This window comes from Akebia trifoliata, chromosome 4 (genome assembly GCF_017979445.1).
Source record: "Akebia trifoliata isolate Shusen 1 chromosome 4, ASM1797944v1, whole genome shotgun sequence".
Taxonomy (NCBI): Eukaryota; Viridiplantae; Streptophyta; class Magnoliopsida; order Ranunculales; family Lardizabalaceae; genus Akebia; species Akebia trifoliata.
Window position 1 is genome coordinate 24,404,473 of NC_141378.1, and position 21,135 is coordinate 24,425,607.

At 33.9% G+C, this 21,135-nt stretch overlaps 1 protein-coding gene and 1 long non-coding RNA gene across 2 annotated transcripts; one reads left to right on the plus strand and one right to left on the minus strand.

The window, feature by feature from the left end:
* The first annotated feature begins 315 nt into the window (after window positions 1-315).
* LOC147404561 (uncharacterized) lies at window positions 316-2,793 on the plus strand. The gene is made up of 3 exons (XR_015177225.1): window positions 316-437; window positions 1,334-1,778; window positions 2,230-2,793. It is a non-coding gene; the product is annotated as an uncharacterized LOC147404561 (long non-coding RNA).
* A 5,725-nt stretch (window positions 2,794-8,518) lies between these two features.
* LOC147404562 (F-box/LRR-repeat protein At2g43260-like) lies at window positions 8,519-13,344 on the minus strand. The gene is made up of 2 exons (XM_086440579.1): window positions 13,088-13,344; window positions 8,519-9,957 (listed from the first exon to the last, which is right to left on the minus strand). The coding sequence occupies exon 2, from the start codon at window positions 9,928-9,930 to the stop codon at window positions 8,704-8,706; it is 1,227 nt and encodes a 408-aa protein (XP_086296705.1). The 5' UTR covers window positions 9,931-9,957; window positions 13,088-13,344; the 3' UTR covers window positions 8,519-8,703.
* Between the last annotated feature and the right edge of the window lie 7,791 nt (window positions 13,345-21,135).

The following is a 21,135-nucleotide window of genomic DNA, read 5'->3' on the forward strand; positions in this document are numbered from 1 at the left end:
ATCACAAGCAGGAAAACATAAGAAAAAGTGTCACTATTGAGATTCTCAAATATCTTTGTTTTAGAATTACATACAGATAGGAGTAAAGATAGCTGGTTAGTGTTTGTTCCTTTCTTGGTAGTTAAGCTATCAAAAGCAGGGACAAGAATAACCAGGTTATTCTATTTCTTGCTCCCATACACCATCTCTCTACTAACAAGTTCATCTCAATTGCCAGTGTTTGGCAACAAGCCTAACTCTGATCTAATTTTTTGCCACTTTTAATGTTAGCTGATGTAGAAGTCTCCCTCTATATATGTGTATACACATACATGTCAGATGCCATTGTTGCAGCAGAGAACATTGTTATATGCCATTTTGTGGAAGATTTGTTCAACCAGTGCAGCTTTATTTCAAAAAGCTTAATGTAATACTTCAGTGTTCTTAGACAATCCAAGGTACCCATCGATGTATTCTTGTCATAGATTTGAACTCCTAGTTTTTTTTGTTTTTTTTTTGTTTTCATCGCTATTGCGACCGTCTTTATTGAAATTAAATGTCTGGGTTGGGTGAGACTAGAACTAAACATTGATCCCAATTCCCGAAACACTGAATGTTTTAGGATTATTTCAAAATGTGTCAATCGAGATCGTCTTGAATTTTCTCTTGACAGAAACAATGCCTCAAGAAGAGATTTTAAATCTTTTGTGGAAGAATGAGTTTTCTTGTATCGCGTTCGGTGAATGTGTAACCTTAAGGGGTTCTACATGGAGAGTCATTCAATTGCAGTAGAAATGGGAGATATGGTCCCTTCAAGAGCTATCTTTTTCAGTGTTTGTTCTTCATTTATTTATTTGATATTTTAAGTACAATGTGGGTAATTAAATTTCATATTTCCAATGGAGTAAGTCCAGAGAAATTCATGATTAATTAATGAGAGTCTAAATTACCAATCCAGCTTCTTCTATTTTTTTTTATCACACAACAAATAATAAAATTAGAAATGATGAATGAGGTGTAGATAATCATTCTATTTTTTCAATGATGATCACAACTCCTCTCCATTCCTTCTTTAAAGAAGTACTTAAATTTAGGTTTCTACTTAAGTGAGAAAGAACTCCTCAAAAGAACTGAGTCTTCTTTATCTTTATCTGTTGTGTAATTTCATTAATTGGTGTGTTATAAAAAAAAACTTCTTGTGGCATTATGAGCCCTTCAATTAATTGAGGATAGGTCACATCTTCATTGTTTTCTTGATTTGATGATATTTTATGGTACACCATAATGTTGAAATTAGTTAGATTCTCAATTTTATCATAATAATTGGGGGTTTTTTTTTTCCTCTCACTCGTAGGTGGTGGTTGACCTATGGTGAGCTTATATGTAGATCACAATACACCTTATTACAATGCGTCATATTTAATACTCTGGTAGCAATAAACATTGTTTGCTTCCCAAGTACCTAGTTGGACATTTTGGAAGGAAGAATCATGAACGAATTCAGCTCCGAAGGACCCAAGCCATGGAACATGTATGCTAGCACGGATACAGATACAGATGCAAGCCCGCCTGAGACTCCACCGAAGAACTTTGGGACGACGACGTTGAATGCTATCTCATTTTGTCTTGTTGCCACTGCAATCTTAGTATCAATGTTCCTTATCATGGCTGTATTTGAACATTTGTTGAGGCCAAGACCTTCTTCCTCATCACCTCAAGATGAAGGTGAAGGGTCCTCGGAATCAGGTCGATCCCAAGATGGAAATCATGTACTCAACAAACTTGGAAATCCACAAAATGTAAGTTTCTCCCTTACCACCATCTCATATTATATAATAGTCTGTTAGGCCAAGCCTGGACCTAGTTGAATTCAAGTTTAGTTTCAACATTGAACTAGTTTTACGATTTTCTTTCCGAAAAGAAAAAAAAAACATTCCTTTTTCTTCCCTGATTCCTGTTTAAATTACTTTTATTTTAAGACATGTATCAAGGAATCAGTTTTAATTTTTGAAGACCAAACCGAAAGAGTGATCCGATCTGATTAGGTCTGAAATGGATTTTGTAATAAAATTGGTTCACTCAATGAACAGTCAGTTTTTATGAATATTATCTTTTTATCCATATGAATGAAGATAATTTAGAAAATAAAAATATCCTTCATTTGATGTAAAATGGCCTTTCAAACATACCCTTAATCTTTTATTTATTTTAAATTTGTGAACTGATCTCCATTATCTGGGCTCATGACAGGTGTCAACATCATATCCATCAGGTTTCTCTGTCTTGATGCCAGGGCAACATTGTCCCACCTTCATTGCCCAACCTGCTCCTCTCCCCTGTCCAAGAGAAGGGATGTATTGGCCTTCACATGATTATTTTGTTTCTCCTTAACTATACATATATATTTTGAGTAGTCAAGAGAATCTGATTTACCCTCGTGGCATACTCAATCGAGACTCCTGACGTGACATGTTTGGGAACCGTACATCTGTACTCCTTGGGATACACTTTTTTATGAGGAAGCGCAATTGTGTATCCCAAGGAGTACAGATCTACAGTTCCGAACATGTATTGTCAGGGGTGTTGATTGAGTATGCCACGTGGGTAAGCCAGATTATCATGATTCTTATATATATATATATTTTTTTTGAGTTGATGCTTTAGACCCATCCAAGATTTGTCTTCCTTGGATAAATATATTCTGAGAATAATTTATTTGTCCTTTTTTCTTGTGTGTGTGTGTTCGTGTGTGTGTGTACTGCATTTCTGATAAACAAAGATGATCCAAGGGCCCTTCTCAATAGCCTCAATCCACATTGTTAGCAAAACTTTTCAGTTGGCTTAGGTACGTATGGTTTTGGGGTGTAATTGAAGACTGAGGCATCAACAAATCCCAATGATTTCATTTCATTGTTCTGACATTCTTCCAAGAAAATTGAAATAAAAAGATAAGCAATGAGAAAAATATAATAGTAGCTCCAATTGACATTATATTAAGGGAAAGATGAATTGGTTTAGACATGTTCAACAAAGGCCGATTACAACCCCAAGTTGAAGGTCCTAAAAGAGCATTGGATGGGGATAGCTCAATAACAAAAGATTTGGCTTTGGACAGTGTGAAATGGAGGAACACAATTCGATTAATGGATCCTGAATCTTGAAGACAAGGCTTTCTGTTGCTGTTGTTGTTGTTGTCGTTGTTGTTGTTGAACTTGGACCCTATTAGGGTTCCCCACAACAACAGTTAATTGTGCCAGAACCACCATACTTGTGACAGGCATTCTTGCCATAAGAGATGTTTCTAATCCAATTTGAAGTTTCAAAATTTAACAGAAGCCAAGAGCCATACGCATGTATGAGAATCATCCATCTTGTAACAAGAAGGCTTGTGTTGGATGAGCTGAGTCCTTCTGGCTACCTCTGGCATATAGCGTGAGTCCACCATGTCAAACATTGTGATCCACCAATCTGTGGTTTACAATCAAAGAAATTGGATAATCTAAACCATCTGATCAGTTGATCATTTAGACATCCAAAACATATTGGAAGAATACAAGTCTGGTATTGGGGTGCCTGATCAATCAAGGTTTCAGGCAAAATATCTCTCATCCATGGGATTGGATTTCAGTTCTGTGCACTTCCTGACACAAGTATTCCAAGAAAACATCGGGGAATCAGAACCTGAACAATGCCTTTAGTAATCTGCATGAAAATACATATTATGAAAATAATCAGCTTATAATACAAACAGTCAACAAACCTCTAACACGCGTTTGGTCCATCCATCAATTGGGCTCTTTGTTTTTTACCTCTAATGTTTCCTTCGCCTATTGATGGTTCAACATGACAAAGCATTATCACGCCTCTTTCCTTTTTTCATTTACTTCCTCTTATTCCTCGTCCATTTCATTATTTTTCTTCGTTTTGTCTAAGGTTCGATATTGGATTAAGGTTTCTAATCTACTACTCTGAAACGCCATCATCATTACTTCAAGAGATCTTGCCCTCTCACAACAAGAAGTGTTACTCCATAGACAACCCAATACCCAGGTGTGTCCTGTGGTCCTCTTGTCATCTCCCACGTATTGACAAACTTCAGCAGCTTAGGTGCCTGGACAGGCACTGGTGGCCCCCTCGGTACACAACCGAACTGTCGTTAACATTGGATGGAAGTGGAAAATACTAGAGTCTGGACTGTAGTGAAGTTTGAGCTGATCATAGCAGAGCTGAATCCAGCCTTTTGTGCAACATCAGGGAACCATCCCAGTGGAATCCCATACTCCCAGTTGGGTTGCAAAACTAACTTGATACATTAGTGCCTCTTGTACTCATAAACAATCTTATCTATATTTGGTTAAGGTGATTGTTAGCGGGATCGTGGTTTCTACATGTGAAGTAGTTTTTCCAACCCAACTCCCCACTGGAATCATATGAGAATGCCCATCTTAAAGATTTGCATTCAAGTATTGGCCAATAATATCAAGTATGGTGCGGATGAAGAATGTTTCCCCAAAAAGGCTTCACTTTTCCTGCTCTACGTAGGCTTTTTCACAAAGGATGATTCCTCTCCTGAACTTTCTGTACAGCAGGAAAAACAAATGTGAATCCACTTCAAGATGCCAAGCCATTCTTCCCATGAGATACCACTTAAAATTTGCATGCATACATGCAGCGATGGTCGTACTATACAACCTGGATCCAAGCAATCAGATGCAGGAATAATAAAATCAATAAAAAGGTAAATGGCATTACAAAATGACATGCACGTACGTTTGTATTAACATACCACCAGGGATATAACACATTGGCATCATATATATAATATAAATGTGAATGTGTGTGCGCGCACCTGCACAAGCCAATGCACAAGCAATCTCTGGACCATAGTAACCAAGTTTGGATTTGGCAATAATTTGGCAGTGGATCAGTTTGGTTAGCAATTTTCAGAAAAAAGTTGGCAATCGTATAAATGATGTTTAAAACTCATCAACTTTGACCTCCTAAAAACCCAATCTTTTTCTTGAGATTCTTCTACTGCTGGACTCAATTTTTTACCCTTTTTCTATGGTTTCTAGGTTGACTGCTGAAACTACCTCAACTGATTTAACTCAATCTACTGATTCAAAGTAACCTTTTGAACGCTTGGCTAAAGAAAGAGCAGGATTGTCCAGCTATGGAGGAAGCTTCGCAGGGCTTAGAAGCTTTTTTACTTACTGGTGGTGTGAAATTCCTTAATCAGGGGGGCTAGAAAGATCAAGAAAGGGATGATTTCTAGTTCGTCTTCTTGATGAACGACTAAGAAATTTCCTTGGCCTTCATCCACATGCAACATCCGGAAATGCAAAATCCATATCTTTCTGAGTTCTTTTTTTTTGAGAAGGTGGGGACGTTGTGGATTTAATTGGTTGGTCCCTTATTCGGAAAATTTTGAGCCGACGCTCCGGAACAAGTAGAAAGATGGTGTCTTTGCATTGCTACAAAGTTTTTGTCCACATCTTCATCGCACCCAATTGCTCCGCCTGCTTGTAGGTCAAATTGTGGATTTAATTGGTGGGTCCCTTATGCAGAAAATTTTGTGTCGGTGCTCCGGAACAAGTAGAAAGATGGTGTCTTTGCATCGTTATAAAGTTTTTGTCCACCCTGCTGGTGAATCGGGGTCACAGGTGTGCAACCAGCTCGATACATAAGGAGGTGGAGCAATTGGGTGAGATGAATAGGTGGTCATCGGTTGAAACAGCTCACAACCAAAATATGTTAAACAATTCCCCATATTTACTTAATACATCCTTTGACAACATGAAACTTGAAAATATAATTTCAGTCTGACATGAAAGTCGAGGCATATGATGCAAGCCCATACAAGAAGGCAAATATATACCGTAAAAGGCACATAGTTCATAAGAAATATCACCCTTGTGTGAAACCTTTTTCTCTAGAGACAATAACAGAAATAACACAATTAATGCCAGAGAAATGAACTTTACTGGAAGAATGTTGACATAAAGCTTGGGACACATCAAACTGAACAGTAGAGATGCACTGCTTTGACGATTCTGCTCAGGGCCAAGGGGCAGCTCAGTAAACACTGGTGCCCATTGCCTTGGCAGTTGAAATTCCAAAAACTGATGGGAGTTCTTCACTTGGTGGCTTAACTGCAAGTAACAGCCAAAGGTGAGGACTCAAAGTACAAAGAGTGATGAACTGAATTTAATTTGTAATGAGGAAATTAAGGAACTGAAACAATTTAAAGCATATCAACAGTGGCTCAAGTTTTTATTTATTTATTTTTTGAATAGGTAAGAATTTATAAGCAAAGAAGAAAAAGCAGGAGGCCAAGGACGCCACCTAGAATACAAGCTAAAAGGCAAAAATAAACACAAAATAGAAAATAAAACTGCAAAAATAGTCTGCCACCTATACAACAAATCCTCAAAAAAGATCCCTCTTAAGAAAAATAACAATGAAATAAGAGAAATCAAAAGGCTGGCCAATGGTCCTTACTCCATCAAGGACACAAGTTAAAAAATGGAATTCAGTCACAAGAACATGTCCATGTGTTTGATAATGATTTAGCATCCTAGATGCTTACTCATACGGGTTTATATCGACTATGTTGATGCTATGATCTAAGACTTAAAAGTAGTGGCAGTGAGGTCTCAAAAATCTTTTTCCACCAGAAATGAAGGAAAGACAAGGTGTTCATTATTTTGACTATGTTGGTTGTCTTCATTATTTTTTATTTATTTATGATAACCAAATATTTTTTATATATTAAAAATAGGACAAGGAGTCCTCGAGGAAAGATACAAACACTATGGTTTCTTCAGAAATTGGTTCCAACATGCATTGAAGATTACAAACGACTAATCCATTTGTTAGTTCTCAATGGGCTGATTTTTTATTTATATACTTTCAAGGTATATATTGATGGAAGTTCTCAATTAGACCGAATTGCAGCTGTTTGAAACAAGTAGGACTTTGGAGGTGTAAATTAGCCTTGTCAACGGATAGTCGAAAATTCAAATCCGTATTTGAATTTTCGAATGTTATTTGAAAATTTAGGATTCAGATGTTTTTTTTTATATTTTTAAATTCGAAAGAATTTCAAATATGGCTATATCCTATTAGAAAATATTTAATAATTATTAAATATCTTAAAACATTTATAATTTTCACAAATAATTTTGAAGCTAGGGTTTTTCTCACCACATCTCTTCTCTCTACTTTCTGTCTCTCACAGACCAACATGCTTTTAGGGCTTTGAGTTTTGAGAGAAGTAAGGCGATGTGGTTCATCTTATTTGGTGACTTTTTGGTTGGGGGTGTCAATGGATATTCGAAAATTTTGGATTCAAATTTTTTATCTATTCGAATCCTTCTTGGATATAGATTAACATATCAAATTCGATAATATCCGATTCGAAATAATATATATATATATATATATATATATATATATATATATAAGGTGGTGTTCTGTAGACAACATTTTGGACAAAGCATTTTGTCTTATATGGACTAAAAATTTCACAATGGGCTGATTTTTTGTGAGGATGATCTCTATGGTGAAAAAATCATCCTCACTAAAAATCAGCCAATTCTGAAATTTCTAACCCTAGTTTATAAGATGAAGAATTGTGAATCGTCAATTTTTACCATTAGTTTGTAATCATTTTTCATGGGCTTAGAAGTTTCAAAATTGGCGGATTTTTTTGTGAGGATGATCTACTGACTATAGAGATCATTCTCACAAAAAATCAGTCAATTCCAAAACTTTTTAGTTATATAAGACAAAACTTTGTTTAGAATATTGTCTAGGATTTTGTCAAAAGAATGCTACCCATATATATATATAATATTGAATACAAGTTTTTTTTATTTTATTTTAATTTTGATACAAATGAAGATGAGGATTTTTTTATTTTGATTATGAAAAATCAGTTGGATTTGAGAAAAATCAAGATTTTTTATTTTTTTTTCTCTCCGTAGGTTATTCGAATTCAAATCAGATATTTTCGAATATCCAATAACAAAATCGGATTCGAATTCGAATTCGGATACAGCAGAATCCGAATTCATAAGTATATGTTGACAGCCCTACTTTTTGGACATTGTCCAGCAGTTCAGGTGAGTTTCCCACACCTCTATCCCTCTCTTTCTCGTTAAGTGATATCATGAGAAAGTGACGAAATTTCCAAAGCTGTGGTTAAATTCTGTATGGATTTAGTAAGAAAATTTACTTTAGCTACTAATTATACATCCTGATTTCGTATTTTAGCTCTATTTGTGTTGCTGAAATCTAAATCTCACAGACTGCACATGCCTCAATGATTAGTCAGGTTCTCTAAGAGGCAGATAACTTGGTTTAAAAACCGATAAAAAAATAACTAAATTAGATGGCTAAAACTGTGGATGGATGGACAAGAGTTCATGGACATTGGGTGTCTCGAAGGATCATGAGCACTTGGGTGTTGTTACCACTAAAAAGTTTTTTGAGACAATTTTGACGTCATCGGCCATTACTATCATTCGATCATCCATCACTGAAAATAGAGCTATTATTTCAACCCAAATATTAGTTTGTTGAACAATATTTCCATTTGTGAGTCCTATAAACACACACTCAAATGACTCCAAGGAAACCATAATAAACTTAGAACAATGCTTCAAGCCTGAAATAAAAGAGAAATTGAGACCTTGACCTTGACAAAGGATAAGAAGACATTCATACAAGTTCCTCCCTTTGATCCTTGTCAAGTTTCCATGAAACAAGGCTGTTGACATGAGGTAGATAGGATCCAATTGACGGGAAACAATCCTCCTCAATCTCAACTTTCTTCATTTGTTGGAGTTCAATCTCATAAGCATACAAGGAGGTATCTTCATCTCTCCTAAAAATTACTACTTCAGAGTTTCTACAACCAGCAAGAGGAACCAAATCCATTATATAACCCACAGTAATATTGTGCATCTTTACCCAATCTTCACTTAAATCCTTCAATATCCACATTTCAATTTGGTAACACTCCACATGATTAAAAAATGCCAGAAATCCCCCCATCGCAATCAGACCGTCATGACTTCGACTACTTCTTGGGAGCGGTGTTCTATGGAATCTTTCGTCATCGATACCCATTGACACAATGTACTCACTACTGTCAATGTGAGGCACCCAATGCAAAGCCCCAATTGCTGACACTGGATCGTAACCAAACCAACCGAAAAGTCCGTAAGAAGGTCCATCAACCACTCTCCATGACGTTGTCCCGAGGTTTAGTATCTCACACCCAACGTAACTCATCTCATCACGGAACAAATGTACCACTTTATACTTGCCGGTATACGAGCTGAATGCGAACCCATAAGACTCGTGTTGAGGAGGAAATGTGGTACCAAGAGGAAGTACAACCACTTTCCTAGTTATAGGATTAACAACAATTGAGCCTCCTCTCTTCGATTTGTTTTCGAGCAAAACTAAACCATTGCAAGTAGCCCTTATCTTGCCCAAGCAACAAGTGTTTAGTTCTCGAATTTGGCTCTTCCCATCTTTGATCTCCATGAAATACATATAAAACTTTTCTTCACGTTTTGAGTCCAATTGTTGAAAGATAGAGAATGGTTTGGGTTGAAGGTGAGTGTCGACACAAAAGGTGTTTGATCTTGCTTCTTGGAAATGCCTTAGAAAGATTAAGACTAATTCGGAAAGATGTAAATGTGTGTTAATGAATATGGAGCTGTTGATCATGTTATACCATGGCTTGCATACAAACCTTGATCCCTGAAGAGATTCAAGAGGAAGTCTAATGAGAATGTTGGAGATGCAATCTTTAGGAAGATCTGGCACACAATAAATCTCCTCCTGCTGCTTCTTCTCCTCTGCTTCCTTCTTAGAGTTTTCTCGCTCCCGTACTAATCTTAACAAGCTTGCTTGCTTGGTCATTGATTTAGCCATCTTGCTTCCTTGTTTAGAGGACTAATGCTGTAAAAAAATAAAAATTTTCAAAATTTTTCCTAGAATGAATCGTGGTTACTTACGTAGCATGGAATTTTTTTTTATGAGGCAAAGGAAATTAAATGCACTGTAAATATATTCGATGGATCTATTCAAATGTACTTTTGTAATTTAAAAAATTATTTAACGTGAATTTCAATAAATTAACAATAATTGCATTTCTCTTACAAAAATATTATAAATTATTATAGAGAGTATTTCGAATTCAATAATGGATTTATTGAAAGGTAATTTAATTTGTAATTTTAGAATTTATTTAATGTGGATTTATAAAAATAAGACTTATCATAATATTCCTTCATTATAATAGTATTGATGTAGGACTATTATGGGTGAGGCAGCAAAACAAGTAAACCATTTTCGAACTACCGCCTCAGCTATCAGATGGGGAACAAACCAGCAGTTGAGATTTGGTTTCTCTTGTGAAATAAATCAAACTAATCCTTTTGAGAGTTCTACTTCTCAATTTTTTTTTTCTCGTGCTCATAAAATTTAAACCTTGGCTTCACTTTGTTTATATAATTAGTAATATTAAAATAAACTAATTTTATTTACAAGCAAAATAAACAATAGAACATGATGGAACTCCACCTAAAAATCTTGGCTCCATCAAGAAATGATCCTCCTCTTATAACTATAACACAAAAACCTAATGTACTTCGACCCTCAATCGAGGTCCTATATATGCTTGTTGGCACCATCTTAGTGGGTTCAAAGCTTGCTACTTCCATAATTTTTTGAAGGGTTTTTGTTAATACGTGCCTTAAGGGCACACATTAAGATGCATTAAATATGAAAAATCCTATAGTGACATCGTTTTTTTTATTGCGATTCACACTTTATTGATGTGCCCGTGTACTCAAAAAGATCTATGGTTCAGAGCATACCACAATGTTAGCAAAGTGTGAATCGTAGTTAAAAAAAAAAAAAAAAAACGAAATCACTTTAGGTTGGCTCATCAAATATACCTCCAAACTTTATTTTCCACCAAAAATACCCTTAAAATTCTTATTTCCAAGATGAATTTAATTCATCTTAAGTGTGCCTTAATTTTCTGGTGAGCCTACACAAAAATGTATCTGAAATTGGTGAATTATAACCATTAATCCTCACTTGTGTACACAAAATGATCCATAGTTAAAAAATCATTCATGAAAATTCCCAAATCTAACATTAAAAGTTACTAATCACTGTGATCTTTTGTTTTTTTTTACTTCCATTAAGTGATCTGTAAAATATTTATGAATGAATGGGTCCAAAATTCATATATATGATCATACGGCATTGTGACATCAATTTTCTTTTTACCAAGAAAACATCCCATTTCAAAGTCTAGAGGTTGTACCATGGAAGTCTTTCTTAGCGTACGCCGTACGTAAGGACTGATTTTTTTTTTTTTTTCCAGTTTCACATATAATATTGCTGTCCATCCGTCACATCTAACTCTTACTCCATTTAATCTGCGTCAAACCGTTAACAGTGAAGACTGAAGACTGAAGACTTCTGTGTCAAGTCAAGATAACAGGCACTTTTCTAGTTTCAACGTACGTTTGAGGTTCACTATTAAACAGGCGTTTGAAATATAGAGATTTATTCCCACACCAATTTTTGCTAAGGCAACCCCAAGTGTGTGTGCTGATTCTTTGGTTATTTATGTATGAATTGGGATGACATTGGCAAAAGTTGGTGTGGCAATAGAATCTCTCTTATTTTCACAATGATGATATTGGCATGCCAACTTTTACTTACAACACACCAAACATTATGAAAGATGATTGCTCTTCATAAGCAAAAGGCATAAAAGCATCTCCAACCCACACAATAATTCTCCTCCAAAAAAAACATCTTCTCTGTATGTGAAGGGCTTTCTCTCCTTTAATCTTTTTTGAACTCCAACCCAACAAGGACGGGGCCAGGATTTTGCCCATGTGAGTGCAATCAAGAGTAGAAAAGCTTTTGTGGGGACAACTAAGAGTGGAAAAAAAAAAGTTGGAGGAGCAACTAAGAATCAGAAAAAAAAAAAAAGTTGGAGGAGCAATAGGAGCAGATTTTTTTATCTATCGCAATAGTTCACTAATTCATAGACTTTGAAAATTCTTGTGAGAGCAAGTGCCCCCATAAACCCCCAATGTAAATCCACCCTTGCAACCCACCCCTCCTCTAAAATACTATTCATTTTGCTTTACAAACGATTTATTGCCGTTAGATTTTTTTTTTTTTTTTTTGTAAAATGATTAAATCTAATAGATACACATCTCCGATCAAGCTCATTTTCAGTATGTAGGTTCAACAAGGGATGAATTACATATCCATACGATTAACATTTTGTTTGGAATATGTTTTTTGATATAAATACATACACATATTTCATATAAATACATAAACTTATTTAACATTTTGTTGATGGGTTGATTAATTAAAAAAATGTAACATTTATAAGAAAAAAAAAAAATAATAATAAATAAACATTCCATCAAATTAAACTTTTTGTGAAACCCACTTTATGACTTTTCCTCTTCACACCGCTAATTTTTATATGTTTTTTATTAAGCCCACTTTATTATTTTTCATCTTTTAAAGAGGGTACACATTAAATACACTTGAGAAATTGTAATTTAAGGGTATTTTGATAATAAAAAAAAAATTTAAGGGCATTTTCGATGCAAAATCCAATTTTTAAAGTGTATTTATTGCACTGAACGTGTGCCTCAGGTATACGTTAACAAGACCATTTAGTAATATCCTTAACAATTTTTTTTTTTTATTTTCAAATTTTACCCCTTTAATCGCAAAGAGGACGCCCTTGTCGTAGGTACAATAGTTGGTGTGTCAATAGAAGCTCTCTATTTTAACTAGAGATACATTTTTCTTCCGAGTACCTTTAAAAACTCACAACAGTCACACTGTTTGGTGTCAACCGGATATTAAGATAACGGTTCTATTGGATCGACCGGACATTAAGATAACGTTGTCCAAACCAATTTCTCGACCGTCGAACCAACCATGTAGAAACTAAACTAAAAAACCCAGACTAATTAACTAAAATATATAGAGAAACCCTAATTATACTGATCAGTTAGAGAATCAGAGAACGAACCTTGTGGTGGGTTTTCGGTTGGATCGACCGGTTCGACCAGAGGGTGGCGGTTCATAATTTAGAAACTCCGACCAGAAGGTTGACCCGGTGCCATATCGGGAGTGAAACAAGCGTTTTCATCCCGATTAGAAGCTGATGCCGTCGGATCATTCGAAGTTAATTGGGGTTTATGGGCCTTTAGATTCTTCTTCGATTTTCGAAGAGACAAGGATGGAGAGAGAGCGAGCGAGCAGAGGGGAAGAGACTTCTTTAGTCTTTGTTTTAGATCCACGGGGGGGGGGAGGGGGACAATAGTTTTTAAGAATGAGATATCCCCTCCAACTCAGACAAACCAATTTGGTCCAGCTGCATCTTCTCTCACTTGTGTGGGGCCCACTGGATAAGACTCATAATTCTTGCTCCATTGATATTAAGTTGCTTCGTGCTATGGAATCTCTCTTATTTGTGGATCACTTCGATGAGAATCGTGTTTGAGAAGCCCTTTACTTGGTGAAGAATAGTGCTAGAGTCACCTCAGCAAGGGACACCTTGAGATGTCTTTTACTTATTTCTTGAAGTAATGTACCATGGGCTTGCGTACCATATCAATTTATCCCTGTGTGTCCCCTGTGAGGTAACTCCAACATTAATATTTGGTGAAAATTTTGATAAAGAACAATTTTTATGAATTTTCTTTGGTGAAAATTTTGATAAAGAATAATTTTTATGATTTTTTTTAATCATTAATTTAGGATTGATACTCATTAAATACCTTAAAGTCTTGAAAACATCGAATGGATTCAATCATTCGTGACAAAGTGATAACAAGTTACCAATTTGTTATGAATGAGTTTAAAAGATAACATCGAATGGACCCATTTGGTATTTCCATATTTTCAAGTGAGGTGTGTTTTGTGAACAAGCAAGGAACAATGAGTGCCAGTTTAAAGTAAAGGTTAATAATTTTTTGACTCGATTAGTTTCACTCGACCTATACTCGATTGACGTGGCAAGGGCACAAAATCATAGATCTTTTTCCTTGTGTATCCCAAAGAAAATGATCTATGATTTTGAGTCTTTACCACGTCAACTGAATGAAAAAAATTTAGTCAAAAAATCATGACTTTAAATTAAAATCTTAAAAATATTTCACCTAAAATGGAATTACATCCACAGGCAAACTAGCAAGTAGAAATCTAATATCAAAAAATAAAAAATTACAAGAATTAAGATTTATAATTACCTTTCAACTCTCTAGTGAAATCCACTAAATATCTATACCAAATTATTGTCACAAGTCAGTGACTACAATGTAAAAATCACCTTAAAAAAATCTTGACTTCTAGGTTTTACAAGAAAAAAAGAATACCAATGTAGAAACTCAATCCTTTCTGGCACTCTCCACCAAAGAGAAACCCCCTTTTATAGATACTAACAACCAAGGGTAGAGCCAGGAAATTACTTATGTGGGGTCAACCTGTTGGAAATAATTGTGAATCTGATTTATTGAAATAATGAATAATAAGCAATATTATAATGTAAATAATTCGATGAAATTGGAAGAACTTATCGGTGACTGAGGCACGGAGAAGCCGCTGTCCTTAAAACCAATTTCGCCTCCTTAGGATTGAATCCTTAATGCAGTCGGTTCTAGCGTTTGGTTTCCAAGATTCAACAGTCACTGTCTGCTAACCGTGCACTCGGAAATAGCAGATCTATGGCGAACTCGATTAGATCGAACATTTCACAAGCAGCAAGATTTGTATTCCGAGAGAACATAAAATTTGAGAAATCAGAGAAGAAGAGAGATCAGAAAGTATTTCGTTTTCTATTTTTTAAATAAAAGGAAAAAAGTAATTTTATAAACAGCAAGCCATCGGTTCACAACAGACCCAACTGTTCACAATTGTAGTTCATAACGGTAAAAATAAATCAACAGTTGAGATAAAAACACAAACCAACGATTGAGATTAAATAAAAGTTTAGTAAAAACGGGCCTATCATGCGCACCCACGTGAGGCTTAAATTCCGAAATTTGCACCCCCCCCCCGCACACGCGCACTAAGGGTTTTCGACGGGTTGGCCCTAAACTCAATGGGCTGCAGTCCCACAGTGCCTTGGGCCCCCATGTGCGCGCGAGGCCCAATCTCTATCTCTCTCACACTCAAGCATTAAAGAGAGAGGGAACATAAATAAGTTGAGAACTTTCCTTGTATTTACCCGATGTGGGATTAAAGAAATAAGAGATGTTTTTACAACTTTAAAAACCAATAAAGTAAAGTAAAACAAAAAAGGAAAAAGAAAAGAGTTCTTTTATGTTTCACCAAAAAAGGAAAGTACTACTTTTTACAATAAAACACTCAAGAGGTCTTGAGTTCAAAACTTATTCTCAACAAAAAATGAATGAAATATTATATGAAAAATTAAACTATGAATTTTACAAAACAACCAAGAGTAAAAATATTTTTGTAGGTACAACTAAAAGTGAAAAATAAATAAATAAATAAATAAATTGTGGGGGAAACTAAGAGGGAATTTTTTTTTTTTTGTGTAGGGGCAATAGTGGTAGATTTTTTTGTCTGCTGCCAAAATCTGTCACAATAGCTCACTAATGACTGAAAAAATTCTTGTGGGAGCAACTGCTCCCACTATAAATCCACTCCTACTAACAACCATCTAGGCACCCTTTTATTTCCTAGAAACTAATAAAATGTCCATACCCAAAATAACCCAAATAAGTGAAAAAGCCCATCAACCTCGAGAAACAGAAGAATGTGACGATTTTATATCAGTAAATGGAGTAATGATTAATCCACCACCATACACTAATTATTAAATACAAAAGTTGAATACGAGCATTCCATTAGAATTCTAGAATCCAATTCTTGTCCATAATCCAATAATACAAGACAAAACACTTTTTTTTTTCCATTTTTTAAATTTTGTTTCTCACATTTTTGTTATATATTTTGGTATGCAATATTTTATGTCACAATTGTAAAAACGTTTTTAGCAAAACCAGATTCTAATTGTATTCTAAAATCAATTTCCAAAATCGAAATTATGAAATCTGGAAATGAGTTTTCATAATCTGATTATGAGAATCTAAAATAAGGGTATATAGTCTCTAAGTTCTGGGCGGTGTCTTAATAGTTCATTCAATATATTTATCTTTTCTTATTAGTCCATGAGCCTTATCTCACGTTATATTAATGTTTTTGACATACCCAAACTACCCATTTCTCATGTTCTTCACATACTTAAATTTTTCAATGGGGATTGAGATCATTTTTAATGATTTGTTTACTCGATGACAAATGGAGAATGAATACTCCTAGTTTTGAAATTTTAATATATTTTTTAATTTATTTCAACGATTTATAAAAAATAATTGAAGTACAAAGTTGAGATTTTAAATTTTTTTTGAAGATTTTATCGTAACTTTTGATCCAACTATCCATTTGACAATTATAATATATATTTTAGGTATTTTGAGAAGATCTATCCAATATCATACTCGAAAAAATGAAAAAAAAATGGATCACATTTATCGTGTCAAGTTCACCACTTTTATTGTTAAATTCAACATTTTTATTATCGAGCTCACAACTTAATATCAAGTTCACCACTTTTTATTATTGAGTTCAACATTTTAATTTATTGTCTAGTGTCAAATTCACCACTTTTTATTGTTGAGTTTAATATTTTAATTTATTGTTGAGTTACACATTTTAGTTTATAAAAAGTATTGAACTCAACACTAAGTGGATGTTTGTTTCCGCTTCAAAACGCAGCGTTTCATGCTTTTGCGTCAATAATCTGCGTTTTTTACCGTGATTATCGTTTGGTACAAGAAGTTGTAAAAAATTGCATCATGTTTTTGTATTTTTAAACGCAAATATTAAAAGCGGATATTAGCCGCTTTTCCAAACTGCGTTTGCGGGAGTAATTTTTACCGAAAAACGGCTCATGCGAATTTACTGAAATATCCTTCATACTTCAATCAATTTACAAATCATATCCTTTACATATTTTCGCCCATTTTCTTCTCGACAGAGCCTCACATACCCTAACCCTCAACCTCACAGCAGCCATTACCGTTCGTTGGTAGCTCCGATCGACGACAACCGTACGTTTGCGACTGTTCTACTTCCTTTCTTTTCCATTGTGGTTTTCTTTTTGAGAGAGAGAAATCTACAACTCTAATAGTGTCAACTGCACCCTCACAATCTTCATGCTTCTTCACTCATGGTTTCTCCACCCAATTTCACTACAATCCAACAACATCAATTAGGAGAAAATCCATCTCCATTAAACCCATCCAAAGCTCCAGAAGAACCCTATTCATAGATTGAAATCTCTCCAACTCTTCTTCTTCCACATTTGATGAGCTCGATACCTCCAACATGTTACTACGACAGAGAATCGTTTTTCTGGGTTCTCAGGTTCAAAAACCTTTTTCCCATCTCTGTCTTATCTTCTCTTTGATGGTTTAAAATTGAGTTTTTGAGATGGGTTTTGCTGATTATAGATTTTAATTATGTATTTATCTCTAACGATGTTGAAGGGTGGGTTTCGATTCCCTCGGTTTTATCCTAAATAAAGTTGTTTCTTTTTTTTTTTTAAATTGAAGATTTGAATACCTGAGGTGGGTTTTGCTGATTTCATATATTTTATTCTGCATGTATTTAGTTCTAATCATTAGAAGGGTTTGATTCAGTTTCCTTCTCTTTTATCCTCAAAAGTTTTTTTTTTTTTTTTTTTTTTTTTAAATTGAAAGATTGAATATTTGAAGTGGGTTTTGCTGATTAAAGCTTTTTAATTCTGTGCTTAGCTCTAAATATGTACAAGGGTCGGTTTAGTTTCCCTCTTTTTTATCTTACAAGAAAAAAAGTAGTATTTTGGTTGAAAGATTATATCTGAGGTGGGTTTTGCTGATTACCGCTTTTTTAGTTCTGTAGCTCTAAATATGTTCAAGGAGTTAACTAGTTTTCCTCTCTTTTATCCTCAAACAGTTTTTTTTTTAAAATTGAATGATGGATATCTGAGGTCGATTTAGTTGATTACAGTTTTTTAATTCTATATTTAACTTATAAAAAAAAAATGTATTTAACATTAAAGATGTTGGAGGTTGGTTTAGTTTCCATCTCTTTTATGCTCAATTAAAAAAATAAAAAATAAAATTAAAAGATGAAATATCTGGGGTGGATTTTTGCTAATTCTTTCTTATTTACATTTTTTTTAAATGTCGGAAGATTGGTTTTTTAATGAATCGATGATCACCTTTCTTTTTTTTGGTTATGGCTTTCATTAAATAGGAAAAACTAGTGAAATGTTTGGCAATTTTTTTTTGTTCTGTTAGCCCTGTCATTCCTTTATAATCAGTAGATCAAGTAGATCACAAGTAAGATTGATCTGGTATATACATATTCCAACTATGCATAGATTGACTCATTTGATCTAGGTCTTGTTTGTGGTATCACTAAGGAATGAACTTCATTCCTACTTATTTGTTTTAGGAAATTTGTCCACTTATATAGAAATTTTAGCCCATGAAATTTTGTGTGATATGCTTATTGATCATGATAAATTGAGATGTGAGCTAGGTCATTACTTTGATCAACTTACATTTTTGTGTTTTGGAGGTACAATGTCACACTCCAAAATTCTAACACAAATCCCCATGACTTTGTGTTAGTTTCATAATATTGCAATTACATAGCATAATTTGTGAAAAATGGATGTATATTTTTCATGTTTTTATTTATTTCAATTTTACTTATTATATTAATTATGATTATTATGTTTAAATGATGTCGGAATGTAAATTAAAAGTTATGTGGATGTGTTATATATATATATGATATGATGTGGATATGTTATGTATATATGATGTAATGTGAATGTTGAATTGCGTATTATGCAGGTATTTTGTTTATCAGGAAAATTTCATATGTCCATTTTAAAGAGGAGATGCTGTTAAAATTTCTGTAGAATTATAAATTTTTCTATAATTTTTTTTTGAATTATAAATATTTTAAAATTAATACAATTATTTTTAAATTTTTTTATATAATTTTATTATATTTATATATATTTAGTGTAATTATATATTTATAAGGGTATTCTAGTAATTTTTTATGCATTTTGAGTGTTCTATCAACCTTAAGGGTATTCTGGTCATTTTACCATAAACAGCAGATTCTAGAAGTTGTATCAAACAATAATTACCAGATTTTGGTCAACAGCACAGCACTTTTACAAAGCTCTATCAAACAAGCTTTTCAGTGTTTCAGCTTCTGACAGCAGATTCTGACAGCAGATTTTGACAGCAGAATCTGATAGCAGATTCAGGCAGCTGAATCAAACGGGGCCTAAGTGGTGAGCTCGACAAAAAATTAAAATCTTGAACTCAATAGTAAAAAGTGGTGAACTCGACACTACACAATAAACTCGATAATAAATTAAAATATTAAATTAAACAATAAAAAGTGGTGAACTTGATAATAAGTTAAGAGAGTTGTTATTGGCACCCCAACTTTTACTTATTATGCCCCAATTAGAAATAAAAATAAGTGAATGGTTAAGAATAAGTAATAGTTGGGGTGCCAATAGAAGTTCTTTGGTTCTTTTGGTTCGATCTTTTTATTTATATTTTAAGGATTTTATATATATGAGCCTAATCATAATTGTAAATGACTAATGAAATTGTTTCAACGAGTGTTATAATGTTGATATTATAATTTGATACAAACCTTTGTAATGTTTGAATAGTGTATTTTAATCTCTTTTTGGGGTGTGAAAAATAATTTAAGAAATTGGAGTGTAATAAGTAAAAGTCCCGGTGCTAATAACAGCTCTTTAAATTAAAATGTTTCATTCAACAATAAAAAGTGACAAACTCAACGCTATAAATGTAATCTAGTTTTTTTTTTCCCCAATTTTTAGACTATGTTATTGGATAGATCTTCTTGAAATACTAAAAATGCTTATATTATTGTTTTGAAATAGACATGCGGATAAAAAATTACGATAAAATCTCAAAAAGCTTTAGAATATCAACTTCGTTCTTTAATTTTTGTTATAAATTGAAAAAATACATTTAAATGTTCAAAATTAAAAGTATTCATTCTCCATTTGTCATTCGTGATAAAAAAAAATGTCAAAATTGATCTCCATCCCCATTGGAAACCCCATGTATATGAAAATGAGAAAAGGGTAGTTTGAGTATTTCGGAAACATTATAACATGAGAAAAGACTTATAAGTCTAAATTCTAGGAATTAGTTTTCATAAGCAATTTCGATGAAGACGTAATATAAAAATTCCAAAATCAAAATCTAATAATTCAAATAAAACATCTTTGATTTAACAATTGTTGATATTGACTTTAAACCATGTAGACCTTATACGGGTAAAGGACAAATCCATGCTAATCTTAAATACTTCGCCAATATTTCTTATAATATTCTCATATCAACAAGGAATTTGTAGCTTTGTACCACCATAGTTGTCTTAGGCCAAGGCTTTAGATTAGGACAGAAGAATATTCCAATTATAAAGATCCAATTCGAAATCTTATCGAATCAGATCTAGATCAACCATGTCCCGATTTGATAAGGATTGAACCCAATAAAATGTTAAAAAGTATAGGAACTATTTACATATTAAACCCATAGCTTGGTTGGTTTGGTACATTGCAAAACAATGTCGAGTCTTTGAGGTTGTTGGGTTCCTAAGCTCAGGTAACTAAGGGTGCATTTAGAAAGATATCCCTACCATAGGGTCTATTAAGTAATATATCTAAATAGTGGAAGGACGTGAGTTAAATATAATAGATTAGTTTAGTTAATCTAACTAAAATAAAATAGCTAAATCCACTGGTGCAGTTTTTCTCATTGACTAAAATTAGAAGGGCCAAGGCATATATGTGTCCATCCCCTGGGCACATGCAAGACCCGCACGTCACACATGCCAGGTAAGTGAGGGTGTGCCCTTGTTAGTAGTCGATCTCGAGGAAATACTACTCATACTGGGTATCGAACTCACAACCTATGGTCTCTCACAGCT

Coding starts and splice junctions, on each gene's coding strand:
- LOC147404562 (XM_086440579.1), bottom strand. CDS start 9,930: ATGGCTAAATCAATGACCAAGCAAGCAAGCTTGTTAAGATTAGTACGG.